The sequence below is a fragment of the Toxorhynchites rutilus genome, chromosome 2, assembly GCF_029784135.1.
Source record: "Toxorhynchites rutilus septentrionalis strain SRP chromosome 2, ASM2978413v1, whole genome shotgun sequence".
Lineage (NCBI taxonomy): Eukaryota > Metazoa > Arthropoda > Insecta > Diptera > Culicidae > Toxorhynchites > Toxorhynchites rutilus.
In genome coordinates this window covers 29482133-29505047 of record NC_073745.1, presented here as the reverse complement: position 1 = coordinate 29505047, position 22915 = coordinate 29482133, and the positions used below count along the sequence as shown (strand labels likewise).

At 41.0% G+C, this 22915-nt stretch overlaps 3 protein-coding genes across 14 annotated transcripts in view; 1 reads left to right on the top strand and 2 right to left on the bottom strand.

Annotated features, from left to right (window-relative positions):
* LOC129765194 (polycomb protein Asx) overlaps positions 1 to 12794 on the top strand; it is a 61541-nt gene extending 48747 nt beyond the window's left edge. For 10 of the 12 annotated variants that reach the window (XM_055765208.1, XM_055765209.1, XM_055765203.1 and 7 more), the window contains one exon: positions 11109 to 12793. In XM_055765208.1, coding sequence (XP_055621183.1) covers positions 11109 to 11638 — 530 coding nt within the window. In that variant the 3' untranslated portion in view covers positions 11639 to 12793. Of the gene's footprint in view, positions 1 to 11108 lie in introns of all 12 variants that reach the window. The other 2 variants (XM_055765211.1, XM_055765201.1) reach the window with 1 other exon arrangement.
* Positions 12795 to 13067: 273 nt separating this feature from the next.
* Positions 13068 to 15836, bottom strand: LOC129765629 (uncharacterized protein K02A2.6-like). The gene has a single exon (XM_055766042.1). The coding sequence runs from the start codon at positions 15834 to 15836 to the stop codon at positions 13068 to 13070; it is 2769 nt and encodes a 922-aa protein (XP_055622017.1).
* A 203-nt stretch (positions 15837 to 16039) lies between these two features.
* Positions 16040 to 17557, bottom strand: LOC129765628 (uncharacterized). The gene has a single exon (XM_055766040.1). It carries the CDS (start codon positions 17555 to 17557, stop codon positions 16040 to 16042), a length of 1518 nt encoding a protein of 505 aa, XP_055622015.1.
* Between the last annotated feature and the right edge of the window lie 5358 nt (positions 17558 to 22915).

Genomic DNA, 22915 nt, shown 5'->3' with positions numbered 1-22915 from the left:
ATTGCCGACATTTGGTCGCGCCATCTGGGTTTCGAGACCAAATACTTTCTATTAGATTCTATTCAATAGGCTCGAAGCAAATTTAAGATTCATTATTAGAGATAAATTTCCTTTAAGATTTTTCACCAGTCGAACATTATTATAAATCTCAATTACATGGAATACATATCCGATACGGATTTTTATCAATAATTTTATTTTCAAAGTGTGTTCAATCCAACAATCCATTGTCATTATCCCTTCCCAAAGACGGAGCACAAAGCCCAATACAGTCAAAGCGAATAGTAAACTAATATTATTATGAATCTGTGGATCAGTTAAATGAACACCATCAGAAGTTGGACATTGTCTAACGTAAATGCGTTTGAGCAACGATTCGGGTGTGTTGAACGATCCAAAACTAGTAGTACATTACAACATTTTCACAATTTAAACAACGCGATGTTATCAAGATCGTTTTTTATTTATACCACTTCTGCGTTGTTTAGAGCAGGGTTTCTCAAAGTGGTCGACCCCTTGGGGGCCGATTTCGGTTACCAAGGGGTCGACACAAACGAAAATTGACTTTGGGGGTCGAAAAAGAAGAGACCCTTATTAATTAACACAAGTTCTTATTCGAAACTTCCTTGATACTGTATAAGTTGTATTACGTGAAGCAACTTGTTATAACAATGACTAATATTTTAGTAGAACGTATGAAGTCATGATCAAATACAAGTCCAAACAAACATAACATGTTTGCATTTAGGTTGCAAGTGATTTACGTTCTGAAATCAAAGCTTGAATGATAATACACTCATCGACTTATAGAATTCAAGAAATTACACAGCTTACACAGCTGAATAATGTGAACTAAAATGAAGTGATCGAAAAATAATTTAAGAGTTTTTTCTATTACTTCAGGATACTTGGTCGGTGTTAAGTCAGAGCGGTCCATGTGACATTTTCATGATTTCGAGAAGCTTGAAGCTTAGTGATGTAAGGAATTTTCATTGATCATTCAAAATAATTTCGATCCGCTATTCTTGCTGTACGCTGTACGCTGAAGAATACGCCGGGTGGGATAGGATCTCCCATTTCAGCGTTACCAAGTATGTTTAGACCGGTTTCGCGGCATGCGACCGAGCATTGTCGTGCTACAAAATAACTTTATCGTGTCTTTGCTTGTATTGTGGCCGTTTTTTTTCAGTGCACGGATCAACTGCATCAATTGTCGTCGGTAGAGGTTTCATTCGGTTTTAGCAGGTACATAGTACACCACACCCAACTGGTCCCACCAAATAGATAACATAACCTTTTGGCAGTGAATATTCCGCGCGGCCGTCGATGTTGATGCATGGCCGGGGTATCCATACGTTGCCCGACGTTTAGGATTGTCGTAATGGACCCACTTTTCAACGCCAGTAAAGATTCGATACTTTCTTTTATGCCGTTTGAGTAGTTGTTCGCACGTGAAAACCCGTCGTTCGACGTCTCGTGCCTTCAATTGATATAGCACCCAATGTCCTATCTTTCGGATCATTCCCATTGCTTTTAAACGATCGGATATGGTTTGCTGAGCTGCTCCAAGTGTATCTGCAAGTTCTTGTTGCATTTGTGACGAATCTTGATCGAGTAAAACCTTCAATTCTTCATCTTCAAACTTTTTTGGCGGTCCGGAACGTTCTTCGTCTTCCAAGTCAAGATTACCACTTTTAAACCGTACAATCCACGTCTGACACGTTCGCTCAGTTGGAGCATGGTCACCATGAACTTCCACCAAAATGCGATGACTCTCCGCAGTTTTTTCTTCATATTGGAATAATGAAGGTAACACTTCCCGCAAAAACACTCTCGTTGGTACGATAAAGGGTGTGTCACATCAAATTGCATCACGGAAAAAACGCTGTAGAAATTTAATTTTTAGGAATTATATCTTCAGTTTTCGCTTATAATCAGATAAGAGTGTATAGATCACGTTGGCTATGCTTCACTGTCAATTTTTCGTAAATTTGGAAAAATGTCGTCGAACGAAAAAGAGCGTCGTGAATTAATCCTGTGCACTCATTTCGAGAATCCGGAGTTGTCACATCGGGACATCGGTAAGATGCTGGGAATCGTCCAATCCACGGTCAGCATGGTACTAAAACGATACTTCGAGAACCTAACCATCGACCGGAAGGTGAAGAACGGCAAAAATGGATGCTCCGTCAGTGAAAAAGATCACAAGCGCGTAGTTAAGCAGTTTAGACTTGATCCGAGAAGTTCGGTCCGGGATGTCGCCAATGAGCTGAATTTGTCAAGTTCATTCATCCAGCGGACCAAGCAGCGGGAGGGCCTGCGTACATACAAGGTTCAGAAGGCTCCTAACCACGACGAAAGGCAAAACATGGTGGGGAAGACGCGAGCCCGGAAGCTGTACACCGAAATGCTGACGAAGCCGCATTGCCTGGTAATGGACGACGAAACCTACGTCAAAGCGGACTTTCGTCAGCTGCCGGGCCTGTTGTTCTTCTCCGCAGAGGACAAATTCAGCGTTCCGGAGGAGATTCGCAAGCAGAAACTATCCAAGTTTGCCAAAAAGTACATGGTGTGGCAAGCGATCTGCTCTTGCGGAAAGCGGAGCGCCCCTTTCGTGATGACCGGCATGGTAAACGGGCAGATTTACCTTAAGGAGTGCCTACAGAAGCGCTTACTACCACTATTGAAGCAGCACGAGGGCCCGACAATCTTCTGGCCGGATCTCGCCTCATGCCACTATTCAAAGGACGTGTTGGAGTGGTACGAAGCCAACGGGGTCACCTTCGTGCCAAAGGAAATGAACCCGCCCAACGCGCCGGAGCTTCGCCCAATAGAGAAATATTGGGCGATTATGAAGCAGGCCCTCCGAAAGAACCCAAAAGTTGTCAAATCGGAGGCGGACTTCAAGAGAAAATGGATTTCTGTTCAAAAAAAACTACAACCTGACGTTGTACAGAACCTTATGGACGGGGTAAAGAGGAAGGTGCGAGCATACGGGCTTGGGCTCGAAGTATGAATAAAAAGAAAATGCCAAAAGTTGTTTAATAGTTTTTATTTTACTGTCTAAAATTTTCAAAAGGATCGGTCTACTGGGCGAATTTCGCGTTTTTTCCGTGATGCAATTTGATGTGACACACCCTTTATTCGACATATTCGAAGTGGCAAAAAACTATGTTGTTTACGCTTCAACTTTTTGACATATACAGAAGAAGACGCGTAATGACAGTAGCAATGACGAATGTCTGGGAATTTGATTCACTGGAATAATAATCAAGTTACGCCATCTGTTGTATAACCGGAGAAACTTACCGGTACACCTAATAGCTTACGACATGCTTAACCTAATGCAATCAACGACTTCTATACAATAGTGACTATATCCATGCTTATCAATGAGTACACTCGTGAACATACCTAACACATCTAGTACTTACACTCACAAAAATGCGTAGTAAAATAAGCAACAAAATATTTGGTACGTTCTTTCTAGTAAAAATTACTTTGAGCAATGGTATCGTTCAGAGACGAAATGACGAGGTGTTATTACAGAACAACAGATTCTCTCTCCAGTTAGGTGAGTCTGCATTACATGGCAATGGAGCTCTGTTGTTAGGGTATGTTCGATATATTAAAGATGAACGAAGATACCGTTCGAACGCGGATATTTAATGCTTCAACTCACCAATATTAAACCGAATTTAGATAGATTAATAGAAAGTCACCAGGTTCATTCACCACATTAATTTGATGCAAGGTGCGTGTACGTTTATATCCGCATGCATCTTTACACTCGGGAATATGTGCAGACTTCAAAAGCAGTATGAACACAATGCTTTGGCTCAGTTATTCAAATATATCCCTTGATGTCTTCAGCTCAGTGAACTTCTATACCGTTTGGCAAAATGTTGATAAAAATTTGCTGCGACAACGTCGATAACCTTGATTGGACAATATGCGTTCAACTTACATGTCAAAATTAGAACTGTGTGAAAAAAGAAAATTGGCTATGGGGGTCTATGGTATCACTTCATTCTAGAAAAGGGGTCTATTGTCCAAAACACTTTGAGACCCCCTGGTTTAGAGATTCGCTTTTCTTCCATTAATGCCAATAACTGTTTTCAAACAAAGTGCTTGATTTCATTGTCTGAATTTTTGAAAACTCAAACAGCCTGTCAGCTTTAATGAAAATACTCGAGAGTAGATTCGCAAGTGATATTTTGATATGGATATGTAGATTATGTAAATGGAATTCGGAAGAAAATATTGAACATCCCAGACAAAGTTAAAAAAAATCGAAGTATAGGGTTGGGAAAAAAAGTGTCGTATTTCTGATCGAAATTTGACGCTTTATTTAACATACTTAAAATTATCCAATTTAAGTCAAATATGCGCCGTTTTGTTCGCAAACTTGTTGCCATTTAGAAGGCAATTTCATTATCCCCCCCTTATAAAACCCCCCCTCTTTATTTGCAAAAAAAACTCAGGCAGCCAGTTTTCGCAAGCCTCTTTTTAGGCCAACTTAGTATCACCAAGAGCGTTTTGCATTGACCGGAAGAGATGATAATCACTTGGAGCCAGGTCCGGACTATACGGTGGGTGCAATAGGACATCCCATCCGAGCTCCCGTAGCTTCTGGCGGGTCATCAATGATGTGTGAGGCCGAGCGTTGTCCTGGTGGAAAACAACACCATTCCTATTGATCATTTCTGGCCGCTTCTGCTCAATCGCCTGCTTCAAACGGTCAAGCTGATCACAGTAGAGAATCGAGTTGAGGGTCTGGTCAATCCAATCTTCTGCAAATGGTTCCAAACGGTTTTATGGTCTATACCCAGTACCTGGTCAATCGAGCGAGTTCTCACATGTCGGTCTACTTGGATGATTTCAACGATTTTATCGGTTTCCACGAATATTGGCCTACCAGTACGGGGTGTATCTTCGACAGCCACTACACCAGAACGAAATCGATCAAACCAACGCTGTGCTGTGCGAATCGTTACAGTATCGGGTCCATAAACTACACGAATTTTTTCGGCCGCCTTCGTTGCAGTTTTACCTCGCAGGTAGTAAAAACGTAAAATATGGCGAATTTCTTGCTTGGTGGACTCCATCTTTGACGCGCTATAACATGAGACTGAAAAGGACAATCACAACACTGTCAAAACAACAGTTGTAGCACAGATAGTCGATAAGTACAACACAAGATATGTTTAAGTGTTGCCATATATTGACAATATACGACGTTTCATTTTCCCCAACCTAATATTTAAATCAAATCGTTACTATTAATTAGGCTATCATTTTTATCAATAAACATGGAATAGAAAATAGCAACAAACTTGAAATGAAATTTCAAGGAGAAATTGGAGAAATGTCCACGTGGACAAAAAGGGAAGGGGTATAAGGAATGTCCACACTTGTCCACAGAGGGGGAGGGGGTGTCTAAAATCATGCTTTTTCTGTCCACGTGGTATGTTAGGGTTTAGGGTTTTCGAGGTGCTGAACATTTTGTATGGAGCTAACTTTTTGAACTTCGAGATGACCATTTTCATTGGCACCCCAATCTGATTACGATTATATTCATTCCGAGCGAGAGTTAGAGGGCCGTTGGATTGGATCGGAATGTCGTGAATTTTATTTGTGACTTGGTTAATAAATTTGGTGACAATTTTCAATGCCACTCCCTTCACAGTGCTATAATAATTAACTGAATTGAACTTCAATTATGACTATGAATGAAAATAGTCTATGTTATGTTTTGTGAACATTAATCATCTGTTCGCCCGTAACTAATATGGATTTTCGGATACAAACAGAGAAACCGAGATAAATTTGTAACATGGTACTTAACCTGAACACATATTCAGATGCGATTCTGCTGACGGTACACTTTCAAATTCTGGTCAAGATTCTGCTGCACATTTTCATGGTACAGCTTCGTATAGCAAAAGAGCAATCCAAAAAACGACTCTCGAAAGAGACGTGATCGCTCTGAAGTTCTCGTGATGCGCAGTGAAAAACAACCCAAGCGGTACTGTGTAGGTAAGAAGGAACACAATAGATAGCTGTTGTGAATCACGTTTTCTCAAGATACTCAAAATGATTCTGGCGCAAACAAAATCCAAAACAGGGCTAGAGAGAGTCAAAAAAGAAATGCTGTCGGTTTCCCCTATTTCAGTATAGTTGCAAGACTTCTGAATTCAACATAAACTCAGCTCAGCCAAACCTAGACATAAAGTAATTCTCTATAGCGACAGTTCTTCATAGTGACAATTCTCTAAAACGACGGTCCCTTGGGATGTCGCTAAAGAGATCTTTCACTGTAGTTCACTTTTCGCTTTGACTTGATGCTGAAAGAATACCTTATTATTGAAATAAGCAACGAATTTTAAGCTCTTTTACGCAAACATTGAGCCGATCGTGATCTCGTCTCGAACAGATGGTTTTCTTCGAGTCTCCAATAGTTCTGGATCAGGTACAAAAAAAATGTTTCTGGAAATATTCCAATTTAATTAAAGATGCAATATAAGGGTGAAGGAATGTTTCTCGTCCAGGTTCTCCAAGAATGTAAGTGCTATTCCGTCAGGTCCTGGACTTTTAGGTCTAAAATTTGTTATGCATGATATATTTCTTGTTATGAAATGTAGTTCATCAATATAATATTTAAATTTTTCTAATTAAATATTGAGTGTTCCCCATGGCCTAGTGGTAAGCGTTGCGCTTGCCAAGATGAGTGCTTCGGGTTTGATTCCCGTTCGGGTCAGAAATTCTCTATCGTCATAGATTGTTTTTCTGGTTTGCCATGGTTCAGGGGAACTGTCTAGGGTGTGGTGGGATGAGCCAGTCCCCAAGAAAAGCCACAAAAGCCCGGAAACAGCTCTTCTAAGCGAATTGACGCTGCTATAAGCGTCTTTGCCCAACCCTGGTGGTACTCGGGACCTAAAGCAAGCAGCATCACCATGGCCCTCCTGCGAGATACTAGGGTTGGTCGCAAGCCTTGCAAGCCACTATAACACCAAACAACGAACGATACACATGAAGATTTGAACCGGACTAATCGACACAGACCCAGGCGACGAAAACGAACTAATGGTTGGAAACTCGGGACATAGAATTGTCGATCTCTCAATTTCATCGAAAGTACTCGTATGCTTTACAAACTATTGAAAAATCGCAAGTTTGACATCGTAGCGCTGCAGGAAGTGTGTTGGAGAGGACCTACAGTACGAACATTTCGCGATGGTCATACCATCTACCAGAGCTGTGGCAACACTAACGAGCTAGGTACAGCTTTCATTGTCATTCAACACAAATTCCTCCACCAATACACCAAATCAAACAGAATTTCAGATTTACCATGCTCTGATAAACGGTCGGCATTTCTCGGACATAACTGACGTCAGAACCTATCGAGGCGCTAACATCCATTCGGACCACTACCTAAGGGTGGGTTTAGAGTAGGGATATATTCATGTGAAGAAATATGATGAGATTTATAGAAATCGCATCAACCGTTTACACTAGCGTGAACTTCTATAATGAATATATTTATATCTTCGTTGTATTTATTCACCTGAAGTAGAACTGCATCCAACTTTAGTGATTTCTCACCCGTGAGAAATTCACAAGCGTTTACATATGCTGAATTTATTCAAGTTATATATACCTCGAATAAGTGTATCATATTTATTCTCACCCGTTTACACCTATTTTCACGTGAATAAATCCATCTATAGCTATAGATCTCCCTAATGTAAACCCGCCATAATGATGGTTGAGATGCACCCAAAACTCTCCGTTGTGAACCACATTCGGTAGCGATGCCCGCGACGGTACAATCCCACATTGAATCCCGATTGAAACAAGCAAATGTCGCCGAAAACTACGCGAATTCGCTTGAAGCTGCGCTGCCGGAAGAGGAACAAATTAACGAAGCTCCTCTTGAGGACTGTTGGAGCATGATTAAAACAGCCATAAACAGCGTAGCGGAGAACATTCTGAGGCACGTGGAACGAAGACGACGGTACGAGTGGTTCGATGATGAGCAGAAATGTGTCGGAATAAGGATGGGAGTATACTGACGAACGAACGTGATGTGACCGAAAGGTGGAGGAAGCACTTCGATGGACACCTGAATTAGGATTGGGCGATCTTTGGAAAAAGATAGATCTTGATGGATCGATTTTCTAAACGGCACAGGGATCGATTCACTGATTAAATTGGTACCAAAGAATCGATCTTTGCTGAATCGATCTTTGAAAAATCGAATGTCTTTTTTCCAATTTATTTACTTGTTCTATATAAGTATTGTCTTTTCTTTAAACATGAAATTAACATTTTATATATTATTTTATGTGTGAATATTAGGATATTCACACATAAAAGACATTCTCAAAATGAAGGTCACAAAGAACAGGAAAGCTCAGAAAAAAAGTATTTTGCAGGGCATTCATCTTGAACCGTCATGGAATTATTTAATTAAATAAATTAATTGAAAATTGTTATTAGAAATTCAACTGATATTCATCTAGAACTCCGCTGGCGATAATCCGTTGAATCCAATCGTTTAATACGCCTGGCATTTAATCGAAATATTGGAAATAGTTCCAGTTCTAGTAAAGAACGCTTTAGTTGGATCTGATGTCAACACTCCATCTCGTTACAATTCTTACAGTCAGTCTAGTGGATATGATGATGTAAATATAACTTGTGACCACTTGTTTTGTAATGACCAAACTTACAAAACTGCTTCTCCTAAATTTACGACCACTAATTCGATAACCCTGGAAGGGATCCAATGAAATTTGTCAAGTGGTTTTTGTTAAGAATCAATGTTCACTGAAAAACAAATTTACAATATTTTTGTTTCACCGATCAAAAAGATCAGAACAATAGCAAAGAAAAAATAGATTTTCACGATTTTTTTTCTTTGAGTAGGAAGAATCGACTGAAAAATCGGAAATCGGAGAGAAAAAGATCGATCTTCTAAATATCGATCCAAGATCGCCCAATCCTATACACTATCCCTAATTTGACATCCTCGAAAGTTATTCAAAAGTTTATAAAAATTGTCAGGTGATGAGATTAAAATCGATGTACATTAAAAAAAAATTCTAGGATCGAGAAAATCGAGAGCAAAAAATCGATCTTTGCGATTTTTTCGGGTACAATGAATCGATTCAAAAAATCGGAAATCGAAATGGAAAAGATCGATCTTCTGAGAATCGATCCAAGATCGCCCAATCCTAACCTGAATGGCGTACATGCAGAGGACCAAGACGACGATGGAAGCGATTACCTTGGTGCAGTAAATAATGAAGATGTAACACCCCCAACGATGGGTGATGTTAGGAATGCTATCAAACAGCTTAAGAACAATAAATCAATTGGCAAAGATGGCATTAGAACGGAACTTATCAAGATGGGGCCGGAAAAGTTGGTTAGTTATCTGCATCGGCTGATTATCAGAATTTGGGAAACAGAACAAGTACCGCAGGAGTGGAAAGAGAGGGTTATTTGCCCTATCTTCAAGAAAGGGGACAAACTAGACTGTGAAAACCTTCGTGCAATCACCGTCCTGAATGCCGCCTACAAAGTGATTTCTCAAATCATATTCCGTCGTTTATCGCCACTGACAAACAGGGAGGTTATCAGGCCGGCTTCATCAAAGGTCGGTCTACTACTGACCAAATCTTCACCTCGCGACGGATCCTCCAGAGTACAGAGTCCCTACGCACCATCTATTCATCGACTTTAAAGCCGCATACGATTCAATAACACGAAAAGAGCTATGGAGAATCATGGACAAAATTGGCTTCCCCGTGAAGCTGACAAGACTGGTTAAAGCTACGATGGATGGAATACAGCGCTGTGTGCGAATATCGGGTGGACTATATGATTCATTCGAGTCTACTCTTCAACATTGCGCTAGAGGGTGTTATGAGACGAGCGTCGTTTAACTTGCGTGGTACGATTTTCAATAGACCCAGTCAATTCATCTGCTTCGCTGATGACGTAGACATTGTCGGCAGAACATTTGAGACGATAGCTGAACATTACACCACACTTATACACGAAGCAGAGAGAATCGGACTGAAAATCAATGCGCCTAAAACCAAAATACAGGACAGAACCCGATTAGGTAGTAGTGTAATGATCGACGGCGATGAGTTCGAGGTAGTGGACCAATTTGTCTACCTTGGCTCAATGGTAACGTCTGACAATGATGCCAGCCGCGAGATCCGTAGACGATTTATCAATGGGAGTCGTACCTACTATGATCTCCACAAACACTTAAGGTCAAACAGATTTAGTAGTCGTGCGAAATGTTCCTTGTACAAAACGCTCATAAGACCGGTTGTCCTCTACGGGCACGAAACTTGGACAATACTCGAAGAGGACCTGCGAGCACTCGGAGTCTTTGAACGGCGGGTGTTAAGAACCATCTTCGGCGGTGTACAGGAGGACAAGCTCACACAACTCACCGGCAAACTCAGTATCCAGAAAGTGATCAAAGCTGGAAGGAAACGCTGGGCAGGACATGTACCAAGAATGTCGGACAACTATCCTGCAAAAATGGTGTTCATCGAGAATCCGGCTGGTACGAGACGACGAGAAGCGCAATGAGCAAGGTTGTTAGACCAAGTGGAGCATGACATGGTAAGCACGGGATCTGCAAAATTGTAGAGAGATAGCCACAAACCGAGTTAGTTGGAGAAAAAATTGTGAATCAGGCCATGTTGTAAAGATGTTAAGCCAAAATAAATAAATAAAATATTTCTGAAAAAATGGAATGTCGTTGATGTCGTTCTCAACAATGATTTGAGCTTACAAAATTCAACTTGTGCGGGAATTGAAGCCGCCCGTCAGTCGGCTACGCCGTGCTTTCGGTAATTCGGCTCAATACGATGTTGCTGTTGATTCCGAATTTCATATGCAAATTTTGTTGAAACGAATATAACCAACAAACAATAGAACAAATTGAGTTTTGTGTTTTTGGAAAAGACACGCATGGAACCAGTATGATTAAACGAAATGATTATTGGACCAAACTTATTTTTTGGTTTGTACAACCCATTGTTTTAATAATAATCCTTCTTTTTCACTTGCAGTAATCTCGTACGGTGACATCGGCATGGACGGGGCCAACGGGCAGCACTTCGGTCAAGCATCTGCATCCGCTGCGCTGGACAGTAGTAACGCCGTCATCGCATCCACGAATGAGTCGATGGCAGCTTCGCCTGCTGCTGGGCACATCACATCCACCTCGGCACCATCCCCACTCTTACCGGGCAGCAACGGTAACAGTAACAGCAGTAGTGGTATCATCATCAGCAGTGGAAACACTAGCAGCAGCAACAATAATAATAATAACAACACCAGTAATAACAGCACTATCGGTATTATAAACAATAACAGTAGCGCTAATAGCAACAACAGCAACAGCAGTAGCAGTAGTAACAATGGAAATAGTCACCATCATCATCTGCAACAGCAGCAGCAGCAGCATGGAGCGAACGTAGCAACATCCTCGTGCTCGTGTTCTCTCAACGCAATGGTCATCTGTCAGCAGTGTGGTGCCTTCTGCCACGACGACTGTATCGGTGCTTCGAAGTTGTGCGTGTCCTGTGTCATACGATAAAAAAAATCAGAGAGAAGCCTTCTTAACAATTGCTAGTTTCTACTTTGCAGGAGGGAATGTTAGGAATAACAAAACTCCGGTTAATGCCTGCCACCGAATTTTCACAAACAAGAACACACCTACACACATACAGAATTACACACACACACACACACACACGAAACATAAAAGCCTGTGCAAAGACTCATTACGTATAAGCGCGTTTGTTCTTTTCGTCGATATGTAATGTCTTACGTTCTTAATATTTTGTGGATTTGTTGGGAAGAATCCAATCTGTGAATAATATTTTTAATGTCCAGTCCCGTTCAGGGGAGAAGCGGGAATGCAATGAGTGAATGGGCGAATGAGCAGCGAATGTGTGAGGTTGTGCGATCGAAAAAGGTGAATGATGAGTTGGAGAAGACTCAGAGCTTTAGTTGTTTCGTATTCCATTTTTCCACCAAGAGAAAGAGATTGAAGAAGCATTATGTCGCTAATGTTTGTTAAAACTGCTAAACAATATAACGCGATATGGAAGCAAAACTGAGCTGAGGGGGCCGGACGGATGGATCCGTTTGTAATAATTATTGCTAAGTAACATTATAAGCTGAGGAGGAACTTGGAAGAAGAAGCATGAACGGCAGAAGAATAAACTATAATCGAAAAATAAAACTACACAAAAACACAGTTCAGTGCGATAGCATGATGCGAGGTTGACTTTCGAAACCATGGTTCATCGACAGGGACATGTGTCTGTTGCGCGTGGCTTGTGGCTAGAAACTGAAAAAGAAAATCTGTGATTCGCTCTCCTGCTGGCTTTTGTTTCGTTCTACAGATCGGAATTTGGTCTACGTTCCGTTTCTGAACAATAAAATCTTATTTTCAGTGATTTCCGCTTACGCCGTAATTTTATTTACTTCGATTTATTTATTTGTTTGTCTAATTTGGTTTAAGTTTAGGATTTGCTACGACGACAAGAAACACGTTATAGTTGTAAGCGCTACTTCATTTTTTTTAGTTCGTCATGAAAATCAGTATAGTATTTAGTTTAAGTGTAAGTGCTATGCAAAGTTGCTTTTAAGTTCGTTTATTTTAACAAATTGCTTTTTTTTTAGTTAGGTATAATTATCCAAATACTATCGCGGAAGTAAATTATGAATGAGATATGATATAAAGGGCGGTGTTTGCGTTGATGGTGATATGTGGAAAGAAAATTCCCTCTGTTGTATTTTCCGATAATAATGTAACTACAAGGCGTAAATGGAATATACAAATTAAAACTTTATTAGATCGTAAAACACACTTCATTCTTCTAGACGTAGAATCTATCTTTTATAACAACTCCTCTTTTGTTCCACACGACGTCATCCAAATGACAGACGAAGCTGTCATGGCGAGTCCAATGGTAAATATCTGCTAGGGTGACCACTTGTCCCCAACATCTCTCCTTTCAATATCTGTGGTACAGTTGGAACCTCTGAGGCGGTCTTCGATTGCGCGAAGAGCGTCGAGGAATCTGAACCACAGGTGAAGATTCAGCTGCTGATTGGAAATCGGTTGAGGTAGATGGAGAAGAATCAGACGGTATGGATCCGTTCGATGGCGAAGATGATGGTTCTATGGAGTGTAACATATGCTGAGCTTGAGCTTGTGGTTCGTCTTCCATCGATGGCCCAGCTGTAGAATTGCTCGTACTCAAGGTAGACTTCGGCAGGGCCCACTCATCTAGTAATATGCTCAGCGGTAAGTTGGAGCGATCCATTTGTTGTTTCTTGGTCGTTTCTGCTGTTGATCGTCTCCTAAGTTGATTGATGTGCGAACGGATCATTTTTCTATCATCCACCCACACATTATACATAACGCTGCCTAGTTTTTCCATAACAGTACCAGTTGCCCATCTCCATTTATTGCTTGCGTATACTTTTGCGTAGACCGGATCTTTTGATTTAAACGATCTTGATGTGTTGAGATCATGCTGAATTTTTGGTGATTCGGAATAAGATGGTACTCGTAACAAGTCGAGAGATGTTCTTATTGGCCTTTTGTACATCTCTTCTGCGGGAGATTTCCCGCTTGGTACATTCGGATTTGGTGTCGTGCGATACGTGAGGAGAAAAGTGTCTAGAATCTGATTAATATCTTTGTCTCCTCCCTTCATTTTTTTTATGGCACGCTTAAAAATGTCCACGAATCGTTCGGCTTGTCCGTTCGATTGTGGATGATATGGGGCTGTTTTCAAATGATTGATTCCATTTTCATAGCAGAACTGTTCAAAAAGTACACTGGAAAACTGTGTTCCATTGTCTGACACGAGTGTTTCTGGCATACCTTTATTTGCAAACAATGAGCGCAGCAAACGGATTGTTTCACTTGTTGTGATCTTCAGCGTAGGATATATTTCTGGCCATTTGCTATGAGCATCTACCACGATCAAATAATATGTGTCTTCAAGAGGACCAGCAAAGTCAATGTGAATTCGTTGCCATGGTAATGTAGTTTTTGGCCACGATTCTGGAGCCACCTTTTGTGGTGATCGCGCTTCTAACGCGCAGCTATCACATGTCTTTACATAACTGGTTATCTCCTCATCTATGCCTGGCCAATACACGTAGCTTCTCGCTATAGATTTCATCCGTTGTATACCCGGATGACCCTTGTGGAGCTGTGTAAGACACCGCTTCCTGAATGCTTTTGGGATGATCAATCTTTCGCTGAACATTATGCACCCGTTTACTATTGATAGAGAGTCTTGACGATCGAAATATCGCTGCATTTCCCAGTCTTTGATATCAGATCGATTTTTAGGCCAGCCATTCTGTATGAAACGGTATAATTTATAAAGTATCGAATCCTTTCTTGTTTCATCTTTGATCATGTTAAAACTGAGGGGTAAATTGCTAGTGGTATTCATTGCCACTGTTCTGAGGTCATTTTCTAAACTGGCACAGGCTACAACGAAATCTTCATCAGGTTTAATATGTTGGTCTATCAGACGAGATAACACGTCCGCATTGCCAAATTTATCAGTTGAAACGTACTCTAGTGCAAAGTCGTATGACAGTAAAGTTAGTGCCCATCGCTGGAGCCGATTAGCTGTGTAAACAGGTATTCCTTTTTTTGATCCAAATATTCGTAACAGAGGGGCGTGATCCGTTTGGAGCCGGAACCGTCTTCCAAAAACAAATTTGTGGAACTTAGTTACCGCATAAACAATTGCAAGTCCTTCTCGATCGGGTTGTGAATATCTCTGCTCAGTCTCTGTGAGTGCTCGCGACGCATGTTGTATGACCTTAATGCTGCCATCGGGAAATTTGTGACAAATAGTCGCTCCTATACCAATTGAAGATGCATCTGCCGAAACTATAATTTCTAGTTTGGGATCGTAGTGTGTCAAAAGTAGATCCGATGATAAAATTTCTTTAAATTTTTCCAGTGCTTGTTGACATTCCGCGGTCCATTTGAAGGTGGATCCGCTTTTAAGCAGATTATCCAATGGAAAACGTAGGTTTCGCATATTGGGAACGAATTTCCCATAATAATTTATGGCTCCCATGAATGAACGAACACCGGTGATATCTTTGGGAGCTGGCATGTTGTTTATTGCTTTTATCTTTCCTGGATCTGGACGTATCCCTTGTCTGTCCAGAAGATGGCCTAGGTAGCGAATTTGTTTCTGCCCAAACGAGCATTTTTCTGGACGAATAGTGAATCCGTATTCTTGAATACGGTGCAGAACCGCATATAAATTGCGATGATGTTCCTCTGTGTTTTTTCCTCCAACGATTACATCGTCTAAATACCCTGCGCAGTTTGGTAATCCAGCTAGCATAGTATCAATGAGCTGCTGGAAAGCCCCAGGTGCTGCTTTGATCCTTGGTGGCATTCTATTGTATTGGTACAGCCCGCGATGAGTGTTTATTGTTAACAATTTCCGAGAGCTTTCCTCCACTTCCATTTGTAGAAAGGCATCCGTCAAATCAATTTGACTGAAGATATCGCAGTTCGAGAACTTTGAGAAAATATCCTCTGGTAACGGCAAAGGGTACTGATGTGATTGAAGGCAGTGGTTTAACCCTGTGGAGTAGTCACCACATATTCGAATACGTCCGCTAGCTTTTCGTACCACTACAATCGGAGCAGCCCACTCTGAATAGTCAACAGCCGAAATTATCTTCAACTGTTCCAATCGATGAAGCTCATCATCAACCGTAGCTAACATGGCGTATGAAACTGGACGTTTCGGTCGGAAGACTGGTCTGCTTCCTTCAATGAGCGTTAATTTTATTTTTGTTTTTGTACACATACCTAATGTATCACTGAAAAGCTTCGGGAACGTTTGTTTGAGGGATGATGTTTCCGTCAGATTGCCGCCGATATAATTGCAAAAATTATCCATCGGTGATGACCAGAGATTCAACTTATCTATGATGTCGATTCCCAGGAGGTTAAGCGGGGTCTGGAGACATATATTTGACCGCTACATGTTGATTCGTTGAGGCTGACTTCACAATCGAATTCCAATAGGAGAGGTAACCGCTCACCTGTTGCTGACTTGGCTTTTTGCATTGTTGATTTCCCTTTTGGTTCGCCAATATTCCGCCAAACTTCCTCGGATATAATTGTTATGTCCGATGCAGTGTCTAATTGTAGACGCGTTGATACTCCGTTAATTTTTATCCACACATAACGACGTTTACCTCGAACGCAGTCGACGGATAATGTGATGGTGTTGGTATAGTGTTTCTCGTTCCGTTGACTTGGTTTCTTCGAAGATCGTTTCGCGCTAGAACAATACCCTTCCTTATTCCCCAGCTGCTTGCATTCTGTACATCGCTGGTTCCGAAATTTACAATACTTGGAGTAATGCATCGCTCCGCAGTTCCAACACGGAGTTTTGGGACCAGATGATCCATGGAAATTGCGTTGGGGATGATTTTTAGTTTGTTCACTGGAGTGCTGTCGCCTTGTTAGATTTCGATACGCTGGATTTCTTTTGATTGCATGAACTTGACCTCCTACGCCTTCTATCATTGCTGCATCACTTTTCAAATTGATTAGTCGCTGACATTCTTCCATTAAAGACTCTAATGTGACATCACTATTATCCTCTATTCTGGTTAACAATCTTGTTCTTGTTTCTGCATCGCACTCTAATTTTAACCCGCACACGAAGATCAGGCATTTAAATTGCTCTTCCGATAATTTCGAAAGCTCGAACTCCACACACATTTTATTTACTCGACAACCGTAGGTAACGTAATCTTCGAGGTATGTTTTTGTGACTGTAAGAGCAGAATATCGCTTCTTGACTGCTGATTCTCTGCTTCCAAATAGTGCTTTCAATTTGCTTATCGTATCTGCAAACGTAAAGTCTTTCGGTACACTCGGCAGAATAAAACTGATGTATCTGTAATGTTCGTTTGTTCCTAGCCGCCGTAGAAGTAACCTGACTTTAGCTCCATCGTCTATTCGCGCAGCATCTTTTGCAAAAAGATCCTCATACCTGGCATACCAAGCGGCGAAAGTACTGTGATTTTCGGGATCATATAGAAATTCCTTTATGTTCGCTGCTAGTGAATCTAAAATAACCTCTGGATTCGGGGGAACGTTTACTTGAATTGATGACATGGCGTTCCGCAATAAAAGTTCTTGTTGTTGCATGAACCCTTGCTGATACTGGCTCGATTCTTGTTGTCGCTGAAGAAGTTGGTTTGTGACAGCTTGTTGCTGTCTTAGTTGTTGTAGAATTTGCACGATGATTGCATCGGTAGAAACAGGCTGCTGGAAGGTTGGTCCTTGTGGAGGTGAAAAGTGTGATGGCATCCCATGATGATGTTGTTGTTGTTGCTGCTGCTGCTGTGTTGGGTGTCCATTTTGTTGAGGAATGAAACCGGGTGCATTGATTCCCGCATTTTGCTCCATGTGCTGCTGTTCCTCCATTGTGCTGAATGAGCGTTTAATTCTCTTCCGCGGCGGGGACGTGATTATAGTAAAATCGCGGTCGTCTCGCGAACTAACTAACGAAGTTTAACACGCGAACTCGTCGCCACTGTTGTATCTTCCAAATAATGTAACTACAAGGCGTAAATGGAATATACAAATTAAAACTTTATTAGATCGTAAAACACACTTCATTCTTCTAGACGTAGAATCTATCTTTTATAACAACTCCTCTTTTGTTCCACACGACGTCATCCAAATGACAGACAAAGCTGTCATGGCGAGTCCAATGGTAAATATCTGCTAGGGTGACCACTTGTCCCCAACACCCTCCAATTCTGCTCTACGCGAATGACATGAGATGGCTTGTGCCACAATATTCCTGAAGGCGAATGACGTGACTATAGTTTTCATCAGATGTGATTTGAAGTCGTGTCCTCTTTTGTTATAGACTTGGGCATAAAATAGAATTTCTTAGGTGCAAGGCGCTTATATCAATGTATAACAGGGGAAGCAACATCATCACTTCAATAACAAGGGGATTACGCTTTGTGGAGAGGGGTTTGTTTGTTTTGTTATTGATAGGATACGCCAATTTGAATTCTCACATGCGAGAGTAGCGGATAAACCGGATGAGAATGAAATTCTACAAAATCATCTCTTCTTTTTCACATAAATTTGTGAAAGCCGAACATAGTAGGCATCGTTCGAATAAGCGTCGTAGCAGTTTGTAGAGAGCCGCCGGCAGCCGTTTGTAAACAATACCGACAGCAATTCCAATATGGCTGAAAGTGCATTTCATATGATTGTTCCACCTGGTATATATAGAGGCGCCTTGCTTAGGTGGTCACATGGCAAGTGTCATTTTGTTGTAATCACAGCAATCGGTTTCTGAATGATCGATTAGCCAACGCATCCATTTCATACTTCCTAGCACCACATAGCAACCTCGTTTGTTTATCTTTATAAATAAAAATTAGTGGGTTATATCTATGATATAACCGCAAGGTTCACGTGGAACTACCTTAGCTTAGCAATCATTCGTTTGTATTGATTAAATTCTTGATTGAATGAAACAGTTTCCAAATTCAATTGAGTTCAATATATTTGCTCTGTGAGTGAAAAAAAATGAACAAATGCCGTGTAAAGTCAATTCATTTATTGTGATTGATTGTTCTTCGTTACAAGTAAATTTAATGACGGACCTTTTACGTTTGGTATGATGACTAGAACAAAATATATGTACGGAAGAATTATCAAACGTTTGATGAACCAGCCTAAGGCTGAAAATCTTTCCAATAAAGACAACAAAAAAATTATCAAACGATTATTTTATTTTACATTTCCCTCTGAAGTTTACATCCCAAAAGTGTACATACTTCTCGAATCTCGAATTTGCTTGAAACTGGGAAGTTCATTCGCTTCTAGTGGCTGCACGATTTTCCCAGGTTCCTAAGTTTAGAAGATCATGTTAGGACAGACATATTCCACTCTGCACAAAGGCAAGCGAGGACAAAAGTACTCGCAGTTTGCATTTATTTGCAGAGCCGATTTCCCCAGAAACCTTGGTTTGGAAGTCTGTGTTAGGGAAACACATTTCAATCGGAACAAAAATACCCCCGATTTGTATGAATTCGCAATGCCGATTTCCCCACGCTTCATGGATTTGAAGTCTGTGTTAGGGAAACACATTCCAGTCGGAACAAAAATACCCCCGACTTGCATGAATTTGAAATACCGATTTCTCCAGGCACCTTGGTTTAGAAATCTCTATTAGGGAACACATTTCGGTGGGAACAAAAGCTCCCCCTACTTTCGTGTGTTCTTTTTGGCTTTAAGAGGGTTTAAACTTTTCAGTTCACTCGCCTCTAGGCTCTTTCGTGTGCTTGCAATGCCGATTTCGCTGCTTGGTTTTAAAGTCTGTGTTAGGGAACATTTTTCGATGAGAACAAAAGTCCCCCTACTTTCATGTATTTGCAATGCCGATTTCCCCAAGGCTGCTTGGTTTTGATGGCTGTGTTAGGGAAACCGTAAATCGGGCCAATCAAAACGATGCAGTTAGGGCGTTTAGATAACGCCTAATATTTTACAGTTATTCAATTGTTTATCTAATGAAAAACAACATTTTGTTAGTTGCGATAGATGCGTTGAAATATTCCCTATCAAGTGATGCAAACATCTCTCCTATCCAGTACGAAATGTTCGAGCTATAAGCATTCGAAATCTTTCATTTTTTCCTGCATGTTCTGTGTTTAGGTTTTCATTTTACCCTCCATATATTCCGGTTAGACGTAGTCCCACGTCAAAATGATTTGTTAAGTTTATATGTCAAAAAAGAAATTATATACCGCGTGTAATAGATATGTACATAAAAATAATTTCTGTGGGAACTTGAGTGTTTCAAATGATTTCAATCAAAATATCAATTGTGGGTGGGACGAAGCTCGCCGGGTCAGCTAGTCAGTAAAAAATTTACACTACTGTTCTGTTCTGTAAACATACCAGATAAACTTTTATTCTACTCTGCAAAAGGTCATGGCTCCAGAAGAGCAAACTCGAAAATCATTTTTATCAAATTCAGAAGAGCTGAAGACCATTTTCTTGAATATGACGGAGCCAGTGCCGAAAATATTCACGTTCACGAAATTCAAATACGGCGACTTTCAGCCTGTCTTGTATTGATTACCTCTTGCTCAAGCGAGAGTCGATAAATATGAAACAACACTATCAATGAACACCAGGGGAATGAACATCAACAGCAGCTTACCATGAAGTTCATTTTTCATTTGCATCTTCATTTTCGTCATGATATTCAATATCAAAGCATAAAATTCAACGTCAACCAATTGAGAGTGAAATCGATTAATGGTAAAGGATGGCCATTCATCACAGAAAATTATTGTTTTTGGCGACTTCAGCAATGAAATATATAGTATAACTCTTACTATGTTTTATGAATCTGCTCCTGACATACACCCCCAATTATTTGGCAATGAGTGACAATAACAGATGAGCGGAAAACGAACATAATCTTGTTTTGATTTCCGGTTTAATGATAATGGCTCTAAATGACCAGCAATAATATAAAACCCCTACGATATGGGTATTGGATGGAAGGGCTTCAACAGCAGAATATCGTATTCCGATGCCGATTTTGGAAAATAACATCGTGGCTTCCTGTTCATTGCCGTTTTCAATGGAAACCCTGGAAGACCGAAAATGGAGTTAGACAAAGAAAGTGTTGAAACTAACATAATGTTCGAGCGAAATGGCGAAAGTGAAAAAGAATTGAAAGTGGAAAGGGAAACGTAAACGGACCGTACCTCTCACACTGAACATCACGAGTTCAATTCTCACTCTCGACATTCTTCCAAAAATGGAAGTGACGAACCAGCCAAAAAGTGTTAAAAGTCACTATAATACAGTAAAAAAAAAATAAAAAGAAACGGAACGCTCAACGCCGTTCAACGCAAAACGTCGCTCAACCGCTCAACACCGCACAACGGTCAACGCTCAGCAAAAACTAATGTTGCCGGATTCCTGATCCTTAATCATCTTAATCATCATCTTAATGACAGTAATAAAGGTGCCTGAATGCAAGCTTTTCGAAATTCGTTCATGCTGTTTTCGTTCAATATACCAGCCAAACTTCACGCGTCTCGACTTTTGCGTTATACTCATTATGACAGATATGATGTTGAGTTTCAACAGAAGAGAATTCATCTGACACTGGGGAAAAGTTAATTCCTTCATTCGTGAATAAATTTTGATAATTTGTGGCACTGGACGGAGCAGCTGAACAGTGACGGTGGAAGCAGAGCTGAGTGGACCATTAGAAGCGGAGCCGGAGCTGGACTGTCGGCCGCTGGGAGTGAATAAATCAACACGGTCGCAATACCGATCATGGAGGAGCTAAAAAGTCGAGCAAATTACTCTACGTGTGAGTTCATGGTGAAAATGACGCTTATTTGCGAAAGTTCCTGGTATGAAGTATTACTTAGAAATAGTCAGGCTATAGCCGAGGAGGTCAGTATGCGAGCGGTGGCCACGATTGAGTCTGGAGAAGACAAACTACAGTCTCGTCTAGAACGCAAAGGACACCAAAGAGGCTAGCAAGAAGCTGATAAACGCTTTTCAAGACGACGGGCTGGGAAGAAAAATCGGAATGCTCCGAAAGCTAACAACGATTCGTTTGGACGACGGCGGCAGCGTGCAATCGTAGGTCGACGAGCTGATGTTCACGGCACACAAGCTTACTGGAATTGGCTTCAAGGTCTATGTTGCGACTTGAACTCTACTCGGGAGGTTAAAGGGTATCGCCCGCAAAATTTTGAAAACGCGACCAATGAAAGCACAGGGAACTTCGGCAAGATTACTGAATAGCTAACATCGTTAATTATTACGTAGTTCCGGTTCCAATTAGTATCTTGCTAATCTGAGGATTCGCTGATATGCTCGCCCATTCCTGCTTCAAACGTGGAATAGGCAGGAGTTGTTAAGTTTCGTTGAAACCGCGAATGATATTACAGATATGTAATAACGTTTGCATTAAAAAATGCACTTTTTTTCGGATGGTGAAAAAATATAAATATAAAAAATATAGACAGATAATTGAGTTTGATAAATTTCCCATGGAAGGTAATTATACTAGCTTGCTTTGCAAAAAAAATTCTGCGCCCTTGCGAGCGGCCTTCCGGCTGTTAATCGAAACTTTCGCCATGGCGGACGAAAACATGTGTGTAGGCATATTTTTGAGTACTTTCTTCGGTTTTTTTTATCAATTCCTTCTCAGTTTCCGCGACGAAATTGTTGAAGTAGATCTTACGCTTCAGGTTTGCCCTGAAATTCTCGATGAAAAGCAGCTGGGGGACAGCAGTTGGGTGGGTTCGCCGACTTGGGTACCACATCGACATTCAGCCGCTCCATCTCCTCTAACGATCGCTTCGAGTAGTGGGCCGACGCCAAATACGGCCAGAACACCGCGTCTTTGCCCTTATGGTATTTCTTGATGAACATCGTACTATAAATTTCGCCGTTCACGGCCAGTCCGGAGCTAAATAACAGTGGTTTTGGCATCCCCTTCTTGCTGATTGTCAGTCACAACAGCACCTTCTTTGGGATCTTGGTGTGTGAAATAAACTTCACTTCGGAGCTTTCTTAATTCGTGGGGAAGTAAAATACGAAGTGTCCTGCCAGTCGTTACCATCCTGGGTGAGATAAGTCTCGTCGTCCATCACCAATGCCAACACCATTAATGAATCTCTTAATAATGGAATAAGCGAACCAAGTGGTCGTATCTTTTGAAATGGAATATTCACATACTTTATCTCGAATTCACCGCGCGTGTCAACAGAAGCG

What these genes read in the sequence shown, in the direction of transcription:
- LOC129765628 (XM_055766040.1), bottom strand. Translation starts at nt 17,557, where the DNA reads ATGGAGGAACAGCAGCACATGGAGCAAAATGCGGGAATCAATGCACCC.
- LOC129765629 (XM_055766042.1), bottom strand. Translation starts at nt 15,836, where the DNA reads ATGTTAGCTACGGTTGATGATGAGCTTCATCGATTGGAACAGTTGAAG.